Consider the following 21605-nt stretch of genomic DNA (forward strand, 5'->3'; position numbering starts at 1 on the left):
TTTGTTTGTTTGTCCATTTGCTTTAGTTTTTAAGTTTTTAGATAAGTGAAATCATATGGTAACAAATGGTCATTTTTAACAAAGGCAATATTGCCTGTAATATCTGGATGACTTAATGTCTAATGCTCATTCATCTCACTATTATTCTGGTTAATGTAGTGATGTTTTTATGATATCAATCAGGTGTAGTCTCCCCTCTCCAGGAAATTTTAAATATAATATAAAAGATTTATTATCTTATTTATCCCAATTTGTCTGAGAAGTTTAACAAATAAAATACATTCTATTCATTTTATACTGAAAAAGTGGATACCTATAAACTTAAATTTGAACTTTCTCTCACTTTTAATACTTCAAGTAATCTTAAATCCCAAAGGCAAATTTAATTTTAAATTTACTTATTCAGGCCACTGGTTACAAGTTTTATCAGTAATAATAGAAAACTGCACAGAATTTCCAATTTTCGTTATCATATTGTCCTTGAAATTCTGTTGAAAAGCAGGGAAAAAAAAGTTTTTAGGCATTATATAGTCTCACTTGCTTTTGACATTATTAGCACTCTTGTGAGATGATTAACATAGTTTGGTATGGGCTACAGAAAAGGGAAAATTAGCTTCTGAAATGACTGACTAGCAGCTGTAGTTAATGAATAAGGAAGTGCTTGAATGAATGTATCAACCAGATGAAATGTTAAGTGTAGGTTTTTTTTAGGTATTTGTTCTGTGCAATGAAAGCCTTCACAGAATTTAGACTTGTGAAAAATAGGAACTCTTTGATCTGACAATGACTAATAATAATGTTGATGATAATTTTGATAGCTAATTTTTATAGGGTACTTACTATTTGTCAGGCACTGTTCTAATATCTTTTACATATGGTTCAAGAATTAGATTGTCAAATCAGGCTGACAGGAATTGCAGATGTTAATGAGTATCAAGCTTTACCTGTAATTTTAAGGATATAAGCAATCAAAAGGCACAGGAGAAGCAGAGAGAGTGTTCCTGGACATTGAGAGAGACCCGATTCTTTCTCCCCACAATAGACAAAGCTCTCAATTCCAGAGCAGGAGATAAGACCTCTGATGAAGTACATGGGTTACCTCATACAACAGGTTGCTGACAGGCTGTGAAACATCTCCATTTTCTACTCAGATAGTTGCGTAACTCACACCTCATACCCCATAAATGTATAGATTCTAGGTTTGTTACCATAATAATTCTAAACAAGGAGTATCCTGCTGAAAGCCTTCTATGGATAAGTACTTTTTATTAAAAAAATAGCATTAGTATATTTGCCGATTATTAACATTTTTATAAGGAGATTAGACCAGATCTTCTGCCTTCTCTCTTCTTAGGATAGCCTCCTATCCCAGAGGAAAAAAAAAAAACCAAAACTTTAACTCTTTCTTTTCCAACAGATTAACTCATTTAAATTAAAAATGAATTATTTACTTTTTTCATATAAATAAAGCAAAATACATTAAGGAACATCAGAATGTTACAAAGTCTTTTATTTGGTTTAGTTTGGTTGATAAGGGGGTGGAGTGAGAAATATGGCAAATATACAAAATACAAACATATTCTCACTACCAACAAATATTCACAGTAACAGTTTGTTGTATTTCTTTTGTGTGTATGTGTGCAGATGTCATATACAATTCTTTCTTCTGTTTGATCTTAGAATATTTGATTAATTTTCTCTGTTTTTGTTAACCCTCTCATCAGGATGGAGATCCAGTTCGTCCCGGAGTAGCCATGACTGATCTTGCCACTGGCCTTTATGCTTACGGAGCCATTATGGCTGGACTGATACAAAGATACAAAACCGGAAAAGGACTCTTCATTGATTGTAACCTATTGTCATCTCAGGTACTGATCCAAATAACATTTTAGATAGTGGTATAAAACTGTGTATCTCTTTCACATCAAATTCAATGCTTACATGTGCAAAAATAAAAAACAAAACAGAAAACTCTCCACAAACAACATCAAAAGCCGCTCCGTTTTGGTATGCTTAGTTTCTGTCATGTTAAAATAAATGGACCACAAAGATTTTGTTGTATGTAGATATTGATGTTAAATAGAATTTTAAGGATTATTTTATTAGCATAAATCTGTTACTACTTGTGAGACAAGAGTGTAGTTGTTTCTATTTTATTGTCTCATGAGCTCTGTAACTTCTTTTGAGTGGAGCCTTTTCACATTTTTGGGCTATGGACCCTTTGGTTAATCTGGTGAAGTCTGTGGATTTTTTCTCAGAATTGTTTTTAAAATGCTTAGGATTACAAAGGAAACCAATTATGTTGAAATATAGTTATTCCAATTTAAAAATCAATTTTGTATTATAGTAACATATGTGATTTTTTGCCACAAACTCGATCAGTGAGTCCTATTACTATTGCAATTTTGAGGTAGTGTTGAGCATAAATGATATTTTAAGATATTTGCAATAACTATAATATAATATGTATAATATTTATTGGTAATCAAGTCATAGGTACTGCTAATGCTCTGATGGTTTTTTTGCCTACATTCGTAATTGAAGAAATGCTAAATTTTCGTTAGAGGTTGATGAAAATAAAAATGTGTTTTTTTCCATTTAAGTTAATTAGTTCCCAGAAGTCTTTCCATGGATTCCAGATTAAGAACCCCTGGTTTGAATACTTTATCAGTTATATTATGCTAAGTACTAAACTGGTGGAATAAAAGGGTTAACTTCCTCTCAAATTGACACTTGCCTCCTTTTTTGCTGGAGCAGACCTGGATGCTGTACCATATGTGAGCTGATTCTGAATAGATAATTTTTCAGGAAAAAAAAAATCTAATTTGTGCAAGGACACATTTTACTGTGGGAAAAATTACGTTATAGACAGAGACCTCAGTTGGGAATTTCAGATTTAAATGGCATACATGGGAAATAGTAAACTTGGAACACTGCTTTGGAGATTTTTTTCTCTGGGACAAAATTAAGGAGGTGCATAGAGGTAAAAAACATTAATATGGTTGAAGGTGAAATACTATATATGTGTTTTCAATGTTACCTTTTAGCCACAGTCACAATTTTAATGGTTATATAAAAGGGTAAAAGGACTCTCTCATACGAATGATCTAGCTCCTTAACAGAGAAACACATATGTTAGTTATGGGAAGAAGCTGAAACTCTTTTCTTCTCTCCCTTAATTTTATAGCTGTGAGGAACCTGAGGTAGGTTAACTGATTGGCCAAAACTTGCACATCCAATAAGCATGTGAGCCATAAAGGATTCATGGGTGTGTGACCCCTGCAGTGGCAGAGGGCCCTAAGCTTAATTTAAAGTCTCTGCTATTGTTGCCTTAAAACTCTTAATTTTTGAACAAGAGGCCCTACATTTTTCATTTTGCACCAGCACTCTCAAATTGTGTAGCTGCTCCTGGATTTGGGCTCTGCTTAGGTCTCCTGATCTCTACCTAAACTGTTTTGATTAATTAATTGGCTTCGGAAAAAAAGTCTATTTTAGAGTATCATAAAGTTTAATTCTTTTCCAGCACCAGACACAATATGGATTTGTGTGGTTCCTTCGTGATGGGGTGGAGGTGGGTGGATTCATTAATAGGGCTGTTTCAAAGTGATGGTTCAGTGAATGCAAACTCATGCATATGTGCACACATTCATACATTCCACCCATTTGGGTGTGTCTATGTTGTTCATGCTGCTCCTTGAGATTGTAAATTCCATTAGTGCAGGACTAATGTTTGTTCTTGCTTATGGTGGTCTGCTCAAAGCCCAGCTCAGTATTTGTCAAATAGCAGGCTCTCCCAATCTTTTGAGAAATTTTGCCCTTGTGGGTCCTTTCCTTCATAAAGATATTGAAATTATAGCTAAAAATTAAAGCCAAATAATGAGGCCTGAATAATAGAATGTATTGATTGGTGTAGGCTCTGCCTGGTACTTGAGATGGGTTAACTTCACCCAAACTGTATGGCTGTGACTGGGGAGAGGTGGTTCACCCAAAATAATGGTGTGGTTATTTCTTGGCTCAGGGAAGGGAAGTGGATATTGGAAAGCCAGTCAAGAAATGTTCACTATATAAACATACCGGAGTGTTTTGAGGATGTAAAGCAATAGAGGATGTAAAAAATCCCTTGTAAATTAGAAAGTATTTTACTGATGACTAGCATTCAGTTTATTAGGTAACTGAAAAAATATTTCAGTGTCATAAATGTGCTGAGGCTAAAATTTGATTACTGACATAATTATTTTATTATATAATTATAACTTTTCATAATAGAGGAATCTTGACTAACTTCACTTAGTCTTTCAATGTAAGATAATATTTATAGATTCTAGATCCAAAAACCAAACCACAAAATAATTAAAATGTGCTTTATGAAGTAAATGGTAAGTGCTATTTCTAGACACTTTTCAAAGTAACATAATAGGAAACTTCACCTTTTAAAAAATGTGTTCATTTCCTTTTTTTATGTAAATGTTCACCTGCATTAAGCACACATCATTTAAACTTAATTTCAGCTGCCTGAAAAATGACTGTGATTTCATGAGGTGGTTAAAAAACATACTTCTCTATTCACTTTGATTGTATTACATAGGATGACAAATGATTATACTATTCAATATCAGTTGCTAAAAATTAAATTTTGTATTCCCCTTCTTAAAAATGATTTAGTGTACAATTAGACAAGTTACCCTTGATTTGAATAGTAGCTAATTATTAACTCAGAGTTGATTGCCTCAACCACAACAAAACCATTTCATTGTAGATACATGACAGTTGCCAGGATGTGGTTTGTAGTGGGCACCACATTTTTTGTAGTTTCAAGGCTATAAACTTTTAACCTTTGTCATAAAATTCTTTGATTTTTTTTTTATTCTTAACATATTTTAAAGTTGTCAACTGAAGATTGTCTTATGTCAGCATCTGAACAGTGCTCTTTAAGTGATATTGGTAAATAACAAGGAAGTGGGTTTGGATGTGGTTCTAATTATTCTGTTGCTCTTACTCTTCTGTTGTGGCTTGCAGAAATATCTTCTGGGAGTTTTAATATCCTTCCTGTACTTAATTGCAACCAGGCTTCCATAATTACTACTACAATGAGGTAGTTTTTTAGCACCAAACATTCATAATTATTTTCACCTATAGGATGTATAGACACTTTTGATGTTTCTATTCTTTCTCCACATTCATAATATTGTTCATGTTTAAGGTCAATAAAATTTTAGCTTTATTGTAGCATGTTTTTATGGATGAACTTTTGAATCTCAAATAAATATAGTAGTCTGAAATTCATCTTTTTGTGTCTTTAGGTGCACTGTTTCTTGTTTTCTTTTTTAATCTATATTTTTTTGTACAATTTTGTACAATTTGTATAATGAGGTATATTTTATGTATCATGAAATTCATCCTATTGCAAGTGCCTTTAACAATGTTTAATAAATTTAGCAAGTTATGCAGTTGTCACTATAAATCAGGTTTTGAAATAAACCCTCATACAGTGACCTCTGGTCTGGGTCTTACCCATGAGGCTAGAATGGACCAGTTTTGAGTTTGGAGGGATGTAGGGCTAGACTGACTTTGAAGAATTCAGGGCCCATCATGAACATCTGTGGGCCCTAGAAAATTTTGCCTTTGTGGGTCCTTTCCTCCATAAAGATATTAAGAATTATAAGTGCATTGGTATAAAGAATGTGGTTTATTATTATTTCACTCACTTTTCTTCTGATTTTAAAAGAAATTAAAATCAAAACATTTTTGTGTATCCTTAAAGTATCATGGGCTCTAGGCAGTATGCCTATGATGTTAGCTCTGGAAGAATAATCCTGAGAACAGTTTGTAAATGAGGCAAAATCTGTGAGCAAAGACAGTCATGTATCAGGAAGGAAATGGAGGCTGAAAACTGCGACCATGCTGAAGGGTGAATATAGGATGGAAAGGTAGAGGCAGCGGTCCATAACCAAGGAAGCTGGGAGAATACCACAGGCACAGACAAAAAGAGGATTATTATCACAAAGCTTTAGAAATCAGGGAACCCTGAGATTGCCTTTGAAGCTCTTTTTTGAGGAGCCTAATGCATTCCTGTCTTGAAGGCTCTTGTCAACCTGACAACCTTGGTTACTTGTGGCAAAATTTTAACCCTTGTCCAGCTTTCATTCTTTAGCCTGCATTATCAGTAAGACTTCCTTCTGCTCTTAAAGTTCAGAGGATACAGGTGGATATTAACATTTACCTAATACTAAGATTAGTTATTAGGAAAGTAAAGACACACCAAAAAATCAAAATCAGATGACTTCCAAAGAAAATTACAAAGAATTTTAGATAATCTGCTATTCTATGTTAATATTTATACTATTGGTGGGACCGAATCCAAGTTGAGTATAATATAAAACATGGCTCACTGTTTTTTTTAAAGAACATTCAGTGAAATACAAGTGTGTTGGAAGGATACTCTGGTTTTGAATGACTGAAATCCTTAGCTATATTCTTGGGCATTGCATATATTTTATGTAACATGAGCCACAGTGAAGGAAACCAGGGGTTTAACTTTTAATAATTTGTATTACTAGTGGGAAAATGTATCAAGGAGAAAAGAATGAAACAGCAAGACGAATTTCACTGTGACCTAATTTAATTCTCTAAGATAATTTAAAACAATTTAGTGCTTTTAAAATGTCCTGAAAAATAGAAACAAAATTAAGAACAATATAGAAAAGAAATAGGTAGGGAAAGATCCATTGGTGTTGACACACATTCCCTGAATCTAGGTTTTGTTCTTGCAGAATCTTGGAGAATAATGATTTTGTTCCTAAAGGTGGGGTTTATAGGGATTAAAATCGCCTATGTTCTCTAGAATTAAAACAATTTGTTTTTGTCACTTAAACAATTCCACCTTTATCTTTGTATTTTTCTTTGTATTTCATGTAGAATAAAATGTAGTAATCATATCCTTCTGTATTGGCTAATTAATGGTGGCTCTTTATGTGCCATGAGTTACGGACCAGCTGATTCCTAAATGAATGTGTTTGTTTTTCTTTTAAAAAACAAAACAAAACAACCCAGATTCCTGGGCCTCACAACTCAAGCATTCAGATCCAGTGGGTTTGGGTCAGCACTCAGGAGCCTGCATTTTTTAAAAAAATTTTTTAATTTTGATATCTTTAATGTATAATTACTTGAACAACATTATGGTTAGTAGGCTGCCCCCATCATCAAGTCCCCCCCACATGCCCCATTACAGTCACTGTCCATCAGCATAGTAAGATGCTGTTGAATCACTACTTGTCTTCTCTGTATATACTGTCTTTCCCGTGCCCTCCCCCCCACATTATGTGTGCTAATAGTAATGCCCCATTTCCCCCTTATCCCTCTCTTCCCACCCACCCTCCCCAGTCCCTTTCCCTTTGGTAACTGTTAGTCCATAGTCCATTCTTGGGTTCTGTGAGTCTGCTGCTGTTTTGTTCCTTCGGTTTTTGCTTTGTTGTAATACTCCACAGATAAGTGAAATCATTTGGTACTTGTCTTTCTCTGCCTGGCTTACTTCATTGAGCATAATACCCTCTAGAGGAGCCTGCATTTTGAAACAGCAACCCAGGTGACTGATTCAATACACCTGTGTGTCACACTTTTAAAAAGAAGGTGTGTCTTAGAATAAACATGCAATACTACCACAATGGTCCATCTATTCATTGTTATAGATAAATGATAAGTAAACCACTAGCATTTAGCATGGTGGCTGAGATTTAATTTCTAGGAAAATCACTTGAGTTCTTCATAGATGTATATGAGGTATAATGGTGAGTAATTTTTAAATTTTTTTGTAGCCTGGAGACATTGTATACTAGCAATATATAATTAGATCTTGATAAGCTGGATATTGTGGTTGATTTTGTTTTTCTGGATAATTGACAGATGAAAGGAAATTGCTTTGGTTTCAGCCATTTTCCTTTCTTTTTTCTTTTTTAGTAAGGTATCATTGATATACACTCTTATGAAGGTTTCACAAGAAAAACAATGTCGTTACTACATTCACCCTTATTATCAAGTCCCCCCCGTACTCCATTGTAGTCACTATCCATCAGTGTAGTGAAATGTCACAGAGTCCCCACTTGTCTTCTCTGTGCTACATTGTCTTCCCTGTGACCCCACACACACCATGTGTACTAATCATGATACCCCACAATCCCCTTCTCCCTCCCTTCCCACCCCCCCTCCACCACGCCTCCCCTTTGATAACTGCTAGTCCCTTCTTGGACTTTGTGAGTCTGCTGCTATTTTGTTCCTTCAGTTTGGTTTCAACCATTTTCATAGAAAATCTTCTAGCTTGCTTTAGTTTACTTTTCTATTGTGGTAAATGCCATATACTAAATATATTCTCACCTTAAAAGTTATTATATTGATGTCCTATTTTTAAACCTAATGATACTCACTTTAGGGAGTAAGAAATTAAGTTGAATCTGTACTAACAGAATCTGTCATCCATCCATTCATCCATCCATCCTTCTATCCAACCATTCATCCATCCACACTTGTTTCTCATGTTCCATAGGCCAGAGTATACAGTAAGTGATAAATAAGCCAGTAAATTTCCTATCCCATGGAATTTACATTTTACTTGGAGATATAAATAATAAATTAGTAAGAAATGATAAATTTGAGAAGGAAATAAACAGGTAAAGATAACAGGGACACTTCTGTTAGCTAGGGAAAGATTATTCCAGATGGAACAGTAAATGCAAACCCTGAAGAAGGATAAACTTTGGCATGTTTTAGGAACTGGAAAAAGTTTGATGTGAGTGACGTGAGAGACACTGGCACTAAATCTAGCCATTTATTGATACTCATTGGAAGAATAAACATGGGGTGTTACGTTTAAATAATAATCCAATAATCTGTAGTTAGGAGACTTATTAGAAGTTAGGAGTTGGTAACAGAATGTTCTTTTTTGGGGGAGAGGGAATTTATTGGCACGGTACTAGTTCAGTTCTCTAAAGCAAGATTTGAATTTTGGTGCAGTTTTGGTAGAATGAAGTAGAAGCAACACAGGACTGCAAAGATGTTCAATCTTTTCTGACATATGGGCTGACTGGAGACCAGTATTGATAAGGTTGAGACAGGATCTGGAAAAGAAAGTACTGTGATTATTAACAATGTCTGACAAGGTGCAACACTGGGGATAGAGTTAGAAACTTGCTTATCTTGGAGTAAATGCTGCAAATATAGCCTGTTTATGTTCTCCAAAGTTGAATTATTGAGAGTGACTTTAAAAACATAGTAAAACTTATACAAGATTTACTTTATACTAGACTCTCTTCTAAGCACACTGTTGCCACCATGACTAAGTGGGTATTAAACATTTTTTTTTTGTTTTCATTGTTAAAAATCTCAAGGTGAGCCTACTCTGACATCCAGGAAGACTGAATTTGGTCTCTGAGCTGTACCTTGAGCTTTTATAACCACTGCCGAGACTTGGCTGCCCTTTGGAATCACATGGGAAGATTTAAAAACTCCTGCCTGTGTCCTACACCCAGAGATTCTTGTTTAATTGTTATGGGGTATGGCTTGGGCACTGGGATTTTTAAAGCTCTCTGGATGGTTCTAATGCATAGCAAAGTTTGAGAACTTCTGTTTTGCAAAATGATTCTCAAACTTACAATGTATGAAAATCATGAGGAAACTTTAAGAAAAGCCATTTTTTAAATTTTTTATTTTATTTTATTTTAGTGTCATTAATCTACAATAACACGAGCAACATTATGTTTACTAGATTCCCCCGATCACCAAGTCCCCCCCACATACCCCATTACAGTCACTGTCCATCAGCATAGTAAGATGCTATAGAATAACTACTTGTCTTCTCTGTATTGTACTGCCTTCCCCGTGGCCCCCCACCTACATTATGTCTGCTAATCGTAATGCCTTTCTTTTCCCTCTTATCCCACCCATCCCACCGATCCTCCCCAGTCCCTTTCCCTTTGGTAACTGTTAGTCCATTCTTGGGTTCTGTGAGTCTGCTGCTGTTTTGTTCCTTCAGTTTTTTTTTCTTTGTTCTTATACTCCACAGTTGAGTGAAATCATTTGATACTTGTCTTTTTCCACCTGGCTTATTTCACTGAGCATAATTTCCTCTAGCTCCATCCATGTTGTTGCAAATGGTAGGATCTGTTTTCTTCTTATGGCTGAATAATATTCCATTGTGTATATGTACCACATCTTCTTTATCCATTCATCTACTGATGGAAACTTAGGTTGCTTCCATTTCTTGGCTATTGTAAATAGTGCTGCAATAAATGTAGGGGTGCATATGTCTTTTTCAACCTGGGCTGCTGCATTCTTAGGGTAGATTCCTAGGAGTGGAATTCCTGGGTCAAATGGTATTTCTATTTTGAGTTTTTTGAGGAACCTCCATACTGCTTTCCATAATGGTTGCACTAATTTACATTCCCACCAGCAGTGTGGGGGGGGTTCCCCTTTCTCCACATCCTCGCCAAAATTTGTTGTTGTTTCTTTTGGATGGTGGCGATTCTTACTGGTGTGAGGTGATATCTCATGTAGTTTTAATTTGCATTTCTCTGATGACTAGTGATGTGGAGCATCTTTTCATGTGCCTGTTGGCCATCTGAATTTCTTCTTTGGAGAAGTGTCTGTTCAGATCCTCTGCCCATGTTTTAATTAGATTTTTTGCTTTTTGTTTGTTGAGGTGCATGAGCTCTTTATATATTTTGGATGTCAACCCTTTATCGGATCTGTCATTTATGAATATATTCTCCCATACTGTAGGATACCTTTTTGTTCTATTGGTGGTGTCCTTTGCTGTACAGAAGCTTTTCAGCTTGATATAGTCCCACTTGTTGATTTTTGCTTTTGTTGCCCTTGCCGGGGGGATATGTTCATGAAGAAGTCGCTCATGTTTATGTCCAAGAGATTTTTGGCTATGTGTTTTTCCTAAGAGTTCTATGGTTTCGTGACCTACATTCAGGTCTTTGATCCATTTAGAATTTGCTATTGTGTATGGGGTTAGGCAATGATCCAACTTCATTCTCTTGCATGAAGCTGTCCATTTTTGCCAATACCAGCTGTTGAAGAGGCTGTCATTTCCCCATTGTATATCCATGGCTCCTTTATCATACATTAATTGACCATATATGTTTGGGTTAATGTCTGGACTCTCTGTACTGTTCCACTGGTCTGTGGGTCTGTTCTGCCAGTACCAAATTGTCTCGATTACTGTGACTTTGTAGTAGAGCTTGAAGTTGGGAAGCGAGATGCTCCCTGCTTTATTCTTCCTTCTCAGGATTGCCTTGGCTATTCGGGGTCTTTTGTGATTCCATATGAATTTTAAAACTATTTGTTCCAGTTAATTTAAGAATGCTGTTGGTATTTTGTTAGGGATTGCATTGAATCTGTAGATTGCTTTAGGCAGGATGGCCATTTTGGCAATATTAATTCTTCCTAGCCAAGAGCATGGGATGAGTTTCCATTTGCTAGTGTCCTCTTTAATTTCTCTTAAGAGTGTCTTGTAGTTTTCAGGGTATAGGTATTTCACTTCCTTGGTTAGGTTTATTCCTAGGTATTTTATTCTTTTTGATGCAATTGTGACTGGAATTGTTTTCCTGATTTCTCTTTCTGCTAGCTCATCATTAGTGTAGAGAAAAGCAAAAGGTTTCTGTGTATTAATTTTGTATCCTTCAACTTTGCTGAATTCAGATATTAGTTCTAGAAGTTTTGGATTTGAGTCTTTAGGGTTTTTTATGTACAATATCATGTCATCTGCAAACAGGGACCATTTGACTTCTTTCTTACCAATCTGGATGCCTGTATTTCTTTGTTTTGTCTGACTGCCATGGCTAGGACCTCCAGTACTATGTTGAGTAACAGTGGGGAGAGTGGGCATCCCTGTCTTGTTCCTGATCTTAGGTGAAAAGCTTTCAGCTTCTCACTGTTAAGTATGATGTTGGCTGTTGGCTTGTCATATATGGCCTTTATTATGTTGAGGTACTTGCCATCTACACCAATTTTGTTGAGAGTTTTAATCATGAATGGATGTTGAATTTTGTCAAATGCTTTTTCAGCATCTATGGAGATGATCGTGTGATTTTTGTCCTTCTTTTTGTTGATGTGGTGGATGATGTTGATGGATTTTTGAATGCTGTACTATCCTTGCATCCCTGGGATGAATCCCACTTGATCATGGTGTATGATGTTCTTGATGTATTTTTGAATTCAGTTTGCTAATATTTTGTTGAGTATTTTTACATCTATGTTTATCAGGGATATTGGTCTGTAATTTTCTTTTTTGGTGGGGTCTTTACCTGGTTTTGGTATTAGAGTGATTCTGGCTTCATAGAATGAGTTTGGAAGTATTCCCTATGTCTTCTATTTTTTTGAAAACTTTAAGGAGAATGGGTATTATGTCTTCTCTATATGTCTGACAAATTTCAGCAGTGAATCCATCTGGTCCAGGGGTTTTGTTCTTGGGTAGTTTTTTGATTGCCAATTCAATTTTGTTATTGGTAATTGGTCTGTTTAGGTTTTCTGTTTCTTCCTGGGTCAATCTTGAAAGATTGTATTTTTCTAGGAAGTTGTCCATTTCTTCTTGGTTATCCAATTTGTTAGTATATAGATTTTCATCGTATTCTCTAAAAATTCTTTGTATTTCTGTGGGATCCGACGTGATTTTTCCTTTCTGATTCTGTTTATGTGTGTAGATTCTCTTTTTCTCTTAATAATTCCAGCTAGGGGCTTATCTATTTTGTTTATTTTCTCAAAGAACTAGCTCTTGGATTCATTAATTTTTTCTATTGTTTTATTCTTCTCAATTTTAATTATTTCTTCTCTGATCTTTATTATGTCCCTCCTTCTGCTGACTTTGGGCTCATTTGTTCTTCTTTTTCCAGTCTCAATAATTGTGATTTTAGACTATTCATTTGGGATTGTTCTTCCTTCTTTAAATAGGCCTGGATTGCTATATACTTTCTTCTTAGAACTGCCTTTGCTGTGTCCCACAGAATTTGGGGCTTTGTGCTGTTCTTATCATTTGTCTCCATATATTGCTTTATCTCTGTTTTAATTTGGTCATTGATCCATTGATTATTTAGGAGCATGTTGTTAAGCCTCCATGTGTTTGTGAGCCTTTTTGTTTTCTTTGTACAATTTATTTCTAGTTTTATGCCTTTGTGATCTGAGAAGTTGATTGATAGAATTTCATTCTTTTTGAATTTACTGAAGCTTTTTTTGTGGCCTAGTATGTGGTCTATTCTGGAAAATCTTCTGTGTACACTTGAGAAGAATGTGTATTCTGCTGCTTTTGGGTGTAGAGTTCTATAGATGCCTGTTAGGTCCATCTGTTCTAGTGTGTTGTTCAGTGCCTCTGTGTCCTTACTTATTTTCTGTCTGGTTGATCTGTCCTTTGGAGTGAGTGGTGTGTTGAGGTCTCCTAGAATTGGTTAGTATTTGTTTCACATATGTCGTGCTCCTGTGTTGGATGCATATATATTTATAATGGTTATATCCTCTTGTTGGACTGACCCCTTCATCGTTAAGTAATGTCCTACTTTATCTCTTGTTACTTTCTTTGTTTTGAAGTCCATTTTGTCTGATACAAGTATTGCAACACCTGCTTTTTTCTCCATATTGTTTGCATGAAATATCTTTTTCCATCCCTTTAGTTTTAGTCTGTGTATGTCTTTGGGTTTGAGTTGTGTCTCTTGTAAGCAGCATATAGATGGGTCTTGCTTTTTTTTATCAGTTCTGTTACTCTGTGTCTTTTGATTCGTGCATTCAGTCCATTTACATTTAGGGTGATTATTGAAAGCTACATACTTATTGCCGTTGCAGGCTTTAGATTCGTGGTTACCAAAGCTTCAAGGGTAGTTTCTTTACTATCTAACTGTCTAACTTAACTCTCTTATTAAGCTATTATATACACAGTCTGATGATTCTTTATTTCTCTGCCTTCTTCTTTTTTAAAAATTTTGTTATCATTAGTCTACAATTACATGTTTCTCTGCTTTCTTATTCATCCTCCTCCATTCTTTATAAGTTAGGTGTTTTATTCTGTACTCTTTTGTGTTTCCTTTGACTGCTTTTGTGCATAGTTGATTTTATTTTTTGCCTTTAGTTAGTATTTGGTTGGTCTGCTTTCTTTGGTGTGATTTTATTTTCTCTGGTGACATATATTTAGCCTTAGGAGTGCTTCCATCTAGAGTAATCCCTCTAAAATAACCTGTAGAGGTGGTTTGTGTGAGGCAAAAAATTCCCTCAACTTTGCTTGTCTGGGAATCGTTTAATCCCTCCTTCATATTTAAATGATTATCATGTTGGATATGGTATTCTTGGTTCAAGACCCTTCTGTTTCATTACATTAAGTATATCATGCCATTGTCTTCTAGCCTGTAAGGTTTCTGTTGAGAAGTCTGATGATAGCCTAATGGGTTTTCCTTTGTAAGTCATCTTTTTTCTCTCTCTGGCTGCCTTTAATACTCTGTCCTTGTCTTAGATCTTTGCCATTTTGATTATTGTATGTCTTGGTGTTTTCTTCCTTGGGTCCCTTGTGTTGGGAGATCTGTGGGCTTCCATGGTCTGAGATACTATTTCCTTCCCCAGCTTGAGGAATTTTTCAGTGATTATTTCTTCAGAGACACTCTCTGTCCCTTTTTCTCTCTTTTCTTCTTCTAGTACTCCTATAATGCAAATATTGTTCCATTTGGATTGGTCACACAGTTCTCTTAATATTCTTTCATTTATAGACTGTCTTATCTCTCTCTGCCTCAGTTTCTCTGTATTCCTGTTCTCTGATTTCTATTCCATTAACAGTCTCTTGCACATCATCCAGTCTGCTCTTATGTCCTTCCAGAGATTCTTTCATTTTTGTTATCTACCTCTGGATTTAATCCCTTAGCTCTTGCATATTTCTCTGCAGGTCCATCAACCATGGTTATGACTTTTATTTTGAATTCTTTTTCAGGAAGATTGGTTATATCTATCTCACCAGGCCCTCTCTCTGGGGTTGTCTGAGTGGTTTTTGACTGGACCAGATTATTCTGCCTTTTCATGGTGATAGAAGTGGTCATAGGCAGGTGGCATGTGACTCTGTTGGGAGTACTAAGTGCTTTCCTGCTTACTGGTCACCTTTCTCTTCTCTGCTGCTTTTGTCATTTACCTTCACACTTGGAGCAGTCTCTGGGATAATCCCCCTGACTTGCCATGGGTGGGGTGGCCCTCAGGACAGTCTAGGACTCTGTGGGGGGGTCACTGGCATGTTGTGTGTGTTCTCTTGGAGAACGGTGCCACACCAGCAGGCAGTCTCTGGGATAATCTTCCAAGCTGCCATGGGCAGGGAATTGCCTGAGCTAGCCCAGAGCCCTGCTTGGGGTGGCAGATGTACATGGTGTGTTCTCCTGTGAGAACAGCCACCCCCTTCCAGCGCCTTCCAGATCCCACTCCAGCATCCACCATCTGTGCCAGTCATCCACACACAGAGCAGTCTCTGGGATAATCTCATGAGGTGCCATGGACAGCATGGACCTTAGGTTTGCCTAGAGCCCTGCAGGGAGTGGCAGACATGTAGGCTGTGTTCTCCTGTGAGAATGGCTCCCTTTCATGCCTTCTGTACCTTGCTTGGGCTTCGTCTGTCTGTGCTGGGCAGCTTCTTGCCAGTGGCAGCCTCTGGATCTGTCCCAGTTAGCTACTTGCTCAGAGGACACTCTGTGTGGTTGCTGTTGGCAGGGTTGTTCTCTGGCTGCTCCGCAGCTGTGGCTGGTCAACCGTTTTGCTTGCAGCACCGGCTCAGGGGGATGAATGGCAGTTTGCTTATTGCTGTGAGGGGCTTCTGGGATAGGTTACCCCCCACAGAGTTGGGACACATGAAGTTCCTTAGGATTCCCAGCTTGCTGGGCTGAGTGTTCCAGGATGATTTTGTCCAGCTGTTAAGCCCTTGTCCCTTTAAGAGTTTTAAAAAACGCCTGCTTTTCTTTTCTCCCAGGGGAGCCAGTCACAGTCTCCGTCTCCAATTTTACTTTTCCATTTCTCTAATATCCAGCACACCATGCAATGTGTGTCTGTGCTCCCTGTGCAGATTACTAGGGCTGGTTATATAGCAGTCCTGTGCTTCTACTCCCTCCCCACTCTAATTCTTTTCCTCCGTCCAGAGAGCTGGGGTAGGGGAGTGCTTGGTTCCCGCTGGGTCACAGCTTAATTTCTTATCCATTTCGTGAGATGCTGAATTCTTGCAGATGTAGATGTAGCCTGGCTGTTGTACTGTATCTTCTGGTCTCTGTTTTAGGAGTAGTTGTATTTGTTGTGTTTTCAAAAGTATGTATGATTTTGGGAAGAGATTTCTGCCGCCGTACTCATGCCGCCATCTTGAGCGCCTCTCAGAAAAGTCATTTTTTAAAGAGCAGTTTTAGGTTTAGAACAAAATTGAGAGGAAGGTACAGAGATTTCTCATATGCTCCCTTTCCCTACCCCATTATCAACCTCACTCACCAGTATGGTGTATTTTTTACCAAGGATGAACCTGCATTGACACATGATCACTCAAGGTCTATAATTTAATTTAAGGTTCACTCTTGTTGTTGTACATTCTGTGGGTTTGGAGAAAAGTATGATGGCATATCCATCATTGTAATAGCATACACAGCATTTTCACTTCCCTAAAATTTTCTTTGCCTATTCATTGCACACCTCCCCACAACCACAGATCTTTTTCCTGTTTCATGGTTTTGCCTTTTTCAGAATGTCATATAGTTGGATCATACAGTGTGCAGCCTTTTCAGATGGGCTTCTTTCACTTAGTACTATGCATTTAAGTTTTCCTTCATGTTTTTTTAATGGCTTAGTAGCTCATTTCTTTTTAGCTCTGAGTAAAATTTCCCTGTCTTGATGTACCACAGCTTGGTAATTCGGAATAACTAGAGTTTGGCAATTGTTAAAAAGTTTGGTAACAATGAGTAAGCTATCATAACCATCCATGTGCAGATTTTTAAGTAGACATAAGTTTTCAGTTCTTTTGGGTAAATACTAAGGACCACAATTGCTTGATCATATGGTAAGATTATGTGTATTTTGTAAGAAACTGCCAAACTGTCTTCCAGCCATGCCCACTAGCAATGAACCCTGCTGTTCCATATTGTCACCAGCATTTGGTATTGTCAGGGTTTTGGATTTTGGTCATTCTAATGTGTCGTGGTCCAGGGAGTTTTTTTTTTTAAACAAATAGCAAAACAAAACAAAACAAAACAACCCCAATTCCTGGGCCTCACACTCAAACATTCAGATCCAGTGGGTCTGGGTCAGCACTCAGGAGCCTGCATTTTTAAGCAGCAACCCAAGTGACTTTGATGCAGTATACCTGTGTGTCACACTTTTAAAAAGAGGCTGTGTCTTAGAATAAACGTGCAAGGTTTATTTCTTTCACACATCACCTTGATACTATTAAAATTAAATGGCACTAAAACTCCCCCAAATAATTTTCAATCAGTATTCAAGTCATACTTCTTCCAACTATTTTGTCTGGCCTGTGCATAGTTATGGATATCACTGTATTTCAAGTCTGTTCTCTACAAGCTTCCATGGAACCTGGAGCTGCCTAGTGAACTAAAAGAATAGAGTGGTTTAGAAAGAACCTCAAGGCTTTATGACTGTATGGTACATTGAACATGACTTTAGGCAATGATGACATAGACTAACCAAAAATCATCAGCTGACTGTTTAGTGTGACCTGCAGTCTTTAAGAGTGTGGGAATTCTTCATCTTAGACCCTTGACTTGAAGGGAAACAGCAGCAGAGAGGGACATTTCACGGGTCATAGATATGAACCAAAAGTCAGACTCCACTTTTCTCCTGGTGACCAGAGTCCACGTATCTGTCTTTTAAACCGTAATTACTCCCACAGACATGTTATCAATCATGGCATTCTAAAAATGAAAGGATTTAAAAACTGCCTTAGCTGCTAATTGGCAAATACACTTTACAAAATAGATTTGTAGGTAGTACTGTGATAAAGAGTGTTTGTTAATTTAAGAAAAAGCTGTGTTTTATTAGTGTATGTGAAATATCAGTTGTATAATGGTTGAAATGTATAAGGGCTATGTAGAAAATAGTCAAATGTCTTATTGTCCATTGTTTTTTAATGACTGTAATAGAATGGTATACAGGACTTTTCCACACTGTTAACAAAAGAAGTACATGTTCAGAAAAAATGCCCAAAATTATACAAATGTATAACTTAGTAACTGAAAGATTTTTGTAATTCCACTCCTTAGCATTAGTGACTAATATTTGGTGAATATTTCAGAAAAATATCTTAGTAATTGAACTGACTAATGAATCTTTCTTGATTTCCAGGAACATATATTTTTTGTCTTAGTGGTATAATCATATGTAATATTGTTTTGGATGAAAACTAAATTTCAAAATTCAGTTAAGTCATAATGTAAATATTTTTCCTGTATGGAAATTTAAAAAAAGTAATTACTAGTTTATTTAGGTCTAAAGATAAATTTTTGCTTGTTTGATGCTTAGTCAGCTCCCTCCCTACACTCCACGTCTGACTGCCACCACATACTTAATTGTTGTGACTGTTCCCTTCAGGTTTCCGTAGTGCAGGTACTGCTCATGCGGGAAATACCCACAATTTGCTGTGCTGTTTGGAGCAGATGTTTTAGTCATCCTCACTCACTGCTTCTGAACTCCATAGTCCACTAACCAATAGGTATATATTAAGAAACACAAGTAAACTGGTGATAATATTATTTCTTCACTGGATTACTGAGATGCTATTAATAAGCAGGATGATTTTTTGAGGAAAATGAAGTATTGTACTAAGTTACCAGCAACCTTTCTTACCCTCAGGTTAATAATTTGGGCTGGTCTTGACAAAGTGATAGTTTAATTGAGAAATAGGGGAACAGAAATACAAAGAATTATTAGAGAATTCCATGAAAAATTATATGCCAATAAATTGGACAACCTAGAAGAAATTAACAACGTCCTATAAAACTTCCAAGACTGACCCAGGAAGAAACAGAAAATCTGAATAGACCAATTACCAGTAATGAAATTGAATTGATAGTCAGAAACTCCCAATGAACAAAAGTACAGTACCAGATGGCTTCACAGCTGAATTCTACCAAACATTTAAAGAGAAACTAATACCCATCCTTCTTAATGTAGAAAAGGGTATACTGCTAAACTTATTCTATGAGGACAGCTCACTCTAATACCAAAACCAAACAAAGACAGTGCAAAAAATGAAAATTTTAGACCAATATCCGTGATGAACATACATGCAAAAATTCTCAACAAAATATCGGCACACTGAATTAAAAAACACATAAAAAAATGATCCATCACGACTAAGTGGGATTTATTCTGGGGATGCAAATATTTGTAAATCAATAAATGTCATATACCACATTAACAAAATGAATAAAAACCACATGATCATCTCAATAGGTGCTGAAAAAGCATTTGACAAAATTCAACATCCATTTATGATTAAAAACTCTCAACCAAATGAGTATAGATGGTATGTAACTCAACATAATAAAGACCGTATATGACAAATCCACAGCTAACATACTCAGTGTTGTAAAGCTGAAAGTTTTTCCTCTAAGATCAGGAATAAGACAGGGATACCCACTCTCACTACTTTTACTCCACATAGTACTGGAGGTTCTAGCCATGGCAATCAGACAAAATAGACATAAAAGGCATCCAGATTGGTAAGGAAGAAATTAAACTGTCACTATTTGCAGATGACATGGTATATATAGAAAATGCTGAAGACTATACCAAAAAGCTATTACAACTAATAACTGGATTCAGCAGAGTTGCAAGATAGAAAAATTAATGCACAGAAATTTGTTGTGTTCTTATATACACCTACCAACAAACTAGCAGAAAGAGAAATCAGGTAAACAATTACATTTACAATTGCATCCAAAAGAAGAAAATACCTAGGAATAAATCTACCAAGGAGGTGAAAGACCTGTACTCTGAAAACTGTAAGATGCTTGTGAGAGAAATCAAAGAAGACACAAATCAATGGAAATCTATCCCATGCTCATAAATAGGAAGAATTAATTTTGTCAAAATGGCCATTGTGCCCAAAATAATTTACAGATTTGGTGCAATCCCTATCAAAGTACCAATGGCATTTTTCAGTGAAGCAGAGCAAACAATCCTAAATTCGTATGGAATCATAAAGGACGGTGAATAGCCAAGCATTCTGAGAAAGAAGAACAAAGGTGGGGTATTGTGCCCCCTGATTCAAACTCTACTACAAAGCTACAGTAATCAAAACAGTATAGTACTGGCCCAAGAACAGATCCATAGATCAGTGTAACAGAATAGAGACCTCTGATATAAACCTACACATATACGGCCAATTAATATATGATAAAGGAGCCATGAATATATAATGGAGAAAAGGCAGTCTCTTCAATAAGTGGTGTTGGGAAAACTGGACAGCTACATGCAAGAGAATGATCTGGATTACTGTCTAACTCCATACCCAAAGGTAGACTATAATGGTTCAAAGACCTAAATGTAAGACATGAAACTATAAAACTCGTAGAAGAAAACATAGGCAAAAATTTCTTGAACATAAGCATGAGCAGTTTTTTTCTTGCACACATCTTCCTGAGCAAGGGACAGAAAATAAAAAAAATAAAAATGTACAAATGGGACTACATCAAACTAAGAAGCCTCTGTACAGCAAAGGACACCATCAGCAGAACAAAAAGGCAATCTATAGTATCGGAGAATATATTCATAAATGATTTATCTGATAAGGGGTTAACATCCAAAATATATAAAGAACTCATATGCCTCAACATCACAAAAAACAATTAACCCAATTAAAAAAAATATGGAGGACCCAAACAGACATTTTTCCAAAGAAGAAATACACGTGAAAAGATAATCCACATTGCTAATCATCAGGGAAATGCAAATTAAAACCACAGTAAGATACCACCTCACACCAGTCTGAATGGCCTCTATCTGAAAGACAAGAAATAACAAGTGTTGATGAGGATGTTGAGAAAAGAGAACCCTCCTACTGTTGGTGGGAATGTAAATTGGTGCAGCTGCTGTGGAAAGCAGTGTGGAGGTTCCTCAAAAAGCTAAAAATAGAAATACCGTTCGACTCAGTAATTCCACTTATAAGAATTTACCTAAAGAAAACAAAATCCCTGATTCAAAAAGATATATGCACCCCTATGTTTATTGTCACATTATTTACAATAGCCAAGATATGGAAGCAATCAAAGTGTTCATGAATAGATAAATGGATAAAGAAGAAGTGGTACATATGCACAATGGAATATTATTCAGCCATAGAAAAGAAAGAAATCCTGCCATTTGCAACAACATGGATGGATCTAGAGGGTATTATGCACAGTGAAAAGCCAAGCAGACAAAGACAAATACCATATGATTTTACTTATTTGTTGCATCTAAAGCAAAACAAAACAAAATGAACAAAATAGCAGTAAACTCATGGCCACTGAGAAGTGACTGGTGGTGACTGTGCAGGAGGGGTTGGGATGGGTGGGTCGGGAGGGTGAAGTGGATAAAGAGGCATAAAAATTCTCAATCATAATATAAGTTGG

At 36.4% G+C, this 21605-nt stretch overlaps 1 protein-coding gene across 10 annotated transcripts in view; it reads left to right on the forward strand.

The window, feature by feature from the left end:
• The window catches only part of SUGCT (succinyl-CoA:glutarate-CoA transferase), a 777770-nt gene that overhangs the window by 135865 nt on the left and 620300 nt on the right, over positions 1 to 21605 (forward strand). For all 10 annotated transcript variants that reach the window (XR_012132408.1, XM_073239072.1, XM_073239068.1 and 7 more), the window contains exon 8: positions 1725 to 1868. Coding sequence is in view for 9 of the 10 variants with exons in the window: in XM_073239072.1 (XP_073095173.1) it covers positions 1725 to 1868 (144 nt within the window). In the remaining variant the exon portion in view is untranslated. The remainder of the gene's footprint in view (positions 1 to 1724; positions 1869 to 21605) is intronic.

This window comes from Manis javanica, chromosome 6, assembly GCF_040802235.1.
Source record: "Manis javanica isolate MJ-LG chromosome 6, MJ_LKY, whole genome shotgun sequence".
Lineage (NCBI taxonomy): Eukaryota > Metazoa > Chordata > Mammalia > Pholidota > Manidae > Manis > Manis javanica.